This window comes from Agrilus planipennis, unplaced genomic scaffold, assembly GCF_000699045.2.
Source record: "Agrilus planipennis isolate EAB-ADULT unplaced genomic scaffold, Apla_2.0 scaffold917, whole genome shotgun sequence".
NCBI classification, from domain to species: Eukaryota; Metazoa; Arthropoda; class Insecta; order Coleoptera; family Buprestidae; genus Agrilus; species Agrilus planipennis.
Window position 1 is genome coordinate 4,933 of NW_020439568.1, and position 5,383 is coordinate 10,315.

General features: G+C 42.3%; 1 protein-coding gene across 2 annotated transcripts; it reads right to left on the minus strand.

Moving 5' to 3' along the window:
* Positions 1 to 840: 840 nt before the first annotated feature.
* LOC108743797 (mediator of RNA polymerase II transcription subunit 15-like) lies at positions 841 to 5,377 on the minus strand. 2 transcript variants are annotated; one of them, XM_025979369.1, is made up of 8 exons: positions 5,151 to 5,377; positions 4,990 to 5,086; positions 4,635 to 4,823; positions 4,353 to 4,576; positions 4,071 to 4,292; positions 2,988 to 3,610; positions 2,771 to 2,913; positions 841 to 2,159 (listed from the first exon to the last, which is right to left on the minus strand). In XM_025979369.1, the coding sequence occupies exons 2-8, from the start codon at positions 5,054 to 5,056 to the stop codon at positions 1,279 to 1,281; spliced, it is 2,349 nt and encodes a 782-aa protein (XP_025835154.1). In that variant the 5' UTR covers positions 5,057 to 5,086; positions 5,151 to 5,377; the 3' UTR covers positions 841 to 1,278. The 2 variants fall into 2 exon arrangements, with proteins under 2 accessions (XP_025835154.1, XP_025835153.1); XM_025979368.1 differs by having other exon boundaries at positions 841 to 2,132; positions 5,151 to 5,237.
* Between the last annotated feature and the right edge of the window lie 6 nt (positions 5,378 to 5,383).

The window sequence follows — 5,383 nt, forward strand, 5'->3', positions numbered from 1 at the left end:
AGCGTAAGCTTTTATTTTTAATGAAATTAAATCAACTATCAGGAAATTGAAAAAAAAACCGTTTCCTTTTTCTGAAAATCGTAGCAAGGACCCCCGTCCGTCAAACGTGAAAAACGGGACTGTTATTTATTTAAAAATAAGAAAAAAATCCTACATCTTCTCACTTACCACCCTATAGATATACAGTATGTCCACTAATGCCACCACGAACGTTGTTTGTTAATTTCATCACCCTCAATTTTTCGTCGCTGCTCGCTGTTAAAATCAGCATATTAATTTACATTTACACTTTTCATCCTCATTCGTTAATTTCCAACGGTTTTTACAAATCATTAAGTCAAGAAGAGTAAATTAAAGATTAATACAATTTAATAATAATAGCTAGGTTTTCATCTTCATGTTTATTTAATTTTTTAAATGAATGGACGCTAAAAGAGGCAGAGACAGACAGCGCGTGCGGTATATGCGAAATCGTTTCCATTTCCGGTTTCCATGCTCACTTTCGTCTTTATCGCCTCGTCATTCGCAGAAACCGAAAAGGATCGAAAACAGCCGAAACCTGCTGCCCAATGAGGTCATCCTTTTTTCGAATTATTTCACCTTACAAATCTACACATCACTTGTAATATTATCCTCTTTTTCATGTTTATATTTTAATATTATATTATTATTATTCTTATCATTATTATTATTAATTATGTTATGTACAAAAAACGAACTTGTCGTTCCTTCCATAGTCACGTTTCTATGTCCAAAAACGAAAACAAAAAAAAATAATAAGAAAGAAATACACAACACGTAAATCGTCCCCGTTTTTTACTGATTCATCCAGGACACAANCGTAAATCGTCCCCGTTTTTTACTGATTCATCCAGGACACAACAGCTTCTACATAACAATAATTGTCATCGAACTCGAACCACGTACGACGAAGAGAAGACCACCATCATCAATATTGTAGACCAGCATCTGCGTTTACGCGCCACAACGAGGAGGCAGTCGTTGTAGTTCGAAACATTGCAACAGAAGTTATTTATGAATGAAAACCACACACCGATGCCGTTTGAGATCAAAATAATTTTCGAATAAGAAGCCATTGCAGACTTTTATAGTAGAGGATGACGAAACAAATTCTTCTATCTTCAAGTCCAATTAGCCATCATCCTTAACAAAAGAGAAGTTATTTTTTATCGAAACGTACCCCACTCTTCTTTTATTTTTAATAAATCCAACAAAAAATCGATCGAAATCAATCACTTTAGTCGATGACATTATCGTCTAATCTTCGTCTGAAAGGGGTTCATACTGCGCAGAAAGCAGTGGTTTTGGTTCGACGTTCCTGGCAGCATCGTTCACCCCCGCGTTATCACTTTGCTTGTGCGTCATGTAAGAGTAAGAGCCGTAAGCTCCCGTGGGGGGTTGCTGGTGTTGCTGCTCGCTCTCGTGCTTCTCCTCGTCGATCACCATATCACCTGGACTATCACTTCTGTCTTTATCGTGCATATTAACGCCATCTTGCACCTCCTTCTTATCGTCCTCCGTTCTCATCACCTCCACAATCCTGTTCTTGACATAATCGAGTGCGGACATATTGTGCGACTGTTGTTGTTGTTGCTGCTGCTGTTGCTGTTGTAGTTGTTGCTGCTGTTGGTATCGCCTGTAGTTTTGCTCGGACCAATGGTTGCTTTCCGGTGGGGAGACAGGTTCGACGTGGTATTTTTGGGCTTGAGCGATCCGTATTATTTGACGTTCGTCATGGGGGGTGATCGATCGCTTTCCCTCCTGTTCCTTCTGTTGGACGTGACGTTTCCACGCGTCGTGGTGGGGGTGATGATAGTAGGTAGGGCCGCAGGCTGCCGATTGACGCGCGGCTGCGGCCGCCGCCCCGAAATCGTGTGCGATCACAGTGTCTGCCAATTCTTTGATCGTTAGGCTTTTCGAATTGGCCGTGTCGCCATCGAGGTCGACACTGATGACGGACGGAGGTCTTTCGCCATTGTCTTGCTGTTGTTGCGCGGCTTGCTGTTGTTGTTGTTGAACGAGAGCTGCGGCAGCCTGTTCGCGGGTAAACGACTGGAAGAGGCGGTCGCTGGCTCGCGCCGGTTCCCTACTGTTGGGCACCGACTGACCACCTTGAAGGAAAAAACGCGGTTTCGTTACTAGGGAGAAAAGAGAAACGGAAAAGTTTTAATTGTTAATATTCTCCAAGAAGAAATGCTAAAGTGAAAAACAAAATACACAAACAAAAGAATAATATAAGCATGTAAGAAGAAGACGTCCTTCAAAATCACACACGCACATTCTAAAAAATGGAATGGACATTTTTCTTATAAAGAAATCGAAATAAGTCGCAATAATTTCGAAAGAAGTCACTATAAAACATGAAATATTGTCATTGTGAACGCTAAATATCCCGTTGTTTATGGAAAATGTCCATCTTAATTGTCCAAATACCAAATTATTTACCAAGTGTACATGCGTACTACGCTACTAAATTAATTAAAGGCCACATAATCAGACACAGAATGATGCAAAATTACTGTAAAAGAATCTATATATATGTACAAACAGCAGACTGAAAGTTAATCAATTCCTGTGGCAAATTAATATAAAAATAATTTTTGTGTTGTACATAAATTTAATAAAATGTTGAACAAGCATCAGAAGTGTTAAGAATTTCGCATACATACACATACACTCATGATAAATGGATTAGATTAGAATAATGAAAGCGTCACAGTTGAATAGAAAAATAGTGATGATGCCCTACCTTCCGCAGTTTGATTGATTTGGTGTGTGATGATAGCGTCAATCAAACTGGCGGCTGTTAAAGTTGAAGAATCGCTTCTGGGCACCTGCTGTTGATGCCGAATTTGTTGTTGTTGCTGTTGCTGTTGCTGCTGCTGATGAAACCTTTAACGCAGAATGTGATAAGTTTGTTAAAAATCAATGATCTTGTACGTAATTATTATTTTTAAATCACTCACCTCCTCTCCGCCTCAATCCTCTGCTGTTGCTGTTGTCTGAGCTGTTGTTGATGTTGCTCCATCATCTGAAACCGTCTCGGTTGTTCCATCAAATTATCGACCATCGTCTTGCCCAGTCCCTCGTGCGTAGCACTTGGCGGTACGGGAAGGCTCGGTTGTTGAACGGCTACATCCACCAGCGACCCCAACGCCTCGTGTCCGGGGGGATAATGAGGCCTAACCCCTCCACTCACCTGTTGCTGTTGCTGCTGCTGTTGAGGTTGTTGCGTGTTGTGTCGCTGGATGACGCCCTGCCTTTGTTGCTGTTGCTGCTGTTGTTGAGCGGCAATAGACGACGGGGGCATTTGTGGAGGTTGCTGCGAGGGAGGAGGCGTTCGGGCATAATATTGGGCGGCAGCAGCCACCGCTGCAGCCTTATCACTGGCCGCTGCACGTCTTCCAAGCATCTGCTGCGATGTAATGTAATCGTTCATTATAATCTGACGAGAACTGAGCTGTTGATCGACGGAGTAGACTGCGGCAGGCGGTTGACGATATTGAGGAGGCGGATAACCGCCCGATTGGGGCGGCGGAGGCTGCGTAACTGACTGACGCTTGTTGTAATAGTCATACATACGTTTGTCCTATTAAAATTAAAAAAAATCTAGGGGTATAAATAAAATAATTCGAAGTGGTATTCTGTCGAAACTGCCAGACGCGGATCGTGATTTCGATCTTTTTGGATCTCATCAGCGCGTCGCAGACAGCTCCGACAGAACACAGACCAACTTTTACCTGCAGTCTTAACAGCGCGTTTTAGAAAATACCACAAATGGCGCGGTAAATGCCATCTGTAGTACGATGCTACATTAACGTTGAGGTTAGCTACGCCAGGGTTCGTTTAAGCAAGTAGATATCCATATATTTAAATGGATCTTGTTGGAGCATACGTAATCCTAAAATGTAGCAACGTACTACAGATGGCGTTTACCGCGCCATTTGTGGTATTTTCTAGGGGTATGAAATATTAAGATCTTTTTAAGCATAAGTGCACTTATTCGTGGAGTAGCAGTGACCATGCGCAATGATGTCAGAATTACGTACCTGCTGCATGTGAGGCACATGTATGGGAGTTCCTTGCGTTATCGATCCCATTTTCGATTCTGGCGTGATCTGTCTCAGTAGGCCTTCAAAACGAGGCTGATTGATGATGGGTGTGCCCTGAGTGATCGAACCCGTCTTAAGATTGGCCGGTTTTGGACTGGGCAATTTTGGCTGCACTCTCGGAGGTACCGCTGACACGTACACTGCCGGACTTTTCCTCTCCTAATGAAAACAATCAAAGTAGAAATGTCACTGTACTAATGCACTCTATTAAAATGTCACCTCTCTATGTTGATGGTAACCCATATACGGCGACTGTTGTTCTGATCTGTGACTGACAGGTGGTTGCGGGTGCTTGGGGTGCATGGGTGGCGCAAGATCCCTCGGTTTCTTTATACTCAAATCCAACGTTTCCGGCTCTCCTCCCCCTCTACCGTCTTGAACTTGTAACACCACCAAATCGTCTCGTATGACCCGGTCTTGTTGCGTTTGAGATGGAACTTGACCTATAAAAAAATATAAATTGTAAACGTTAAACAGTTACCGAATGCAATAATTTACTACCAGGTGCTGGAACGGGTGTGATTGTTGCTGCAATAAGGGGTGGTACCAGTTTCATAATTGACACCTCATTGCGCGCACTTCTCGGCACTTGGGCACTATTCAAGTTATACTCGCTCACAATGGTCACTTCGTTTGAATCGTTGTTCAATATGGACGAGATGGTGGGGGCCATATTCGCCACTGAAACAACTGAACATGTTACAATAAAATCAAGAACAACTAGCAAATACGACCAGATATACAACATCTTTGATGAGATCGCATGTAAACCATAACAAAGATTAAAAATAAAATAAATAAATAAAGAAGATGAACGTGGCTATGTAGGATGTAGTTAAACGAATTGTAAACGTACCGTTGGCATTAGGGGCTTGTTGTGGAGCTCCTGTTTTTTTCAATGTAATCTCTATCACGTTCGACATGAGGTCTTTGACGGTTAATGGAGAGGGACTCTGAAAAGTATAATGAAAATTACATAGAACATATATTATTTTTAATCATGTAAAATTCACATACTTCATCGGCAGTTTCGGTGGCTGACGTGTCGTCGTCTTCTTTCTTTACAACCCTCTGTATCGGATGTTGTTCTCCGTTGGTCTGGGGACTTTCGGCACTCGCTGTGTCTGATGAGTGTCTCTCCCTACTCGGTTCATCACAACTACTGGTACTGCTACCACTCTCTTCCTCATCTGTCAAGGTGGGTTTTCGATCACCCAAACAGTTCTCCAAGTTTAAGCGTTTCCTGTACA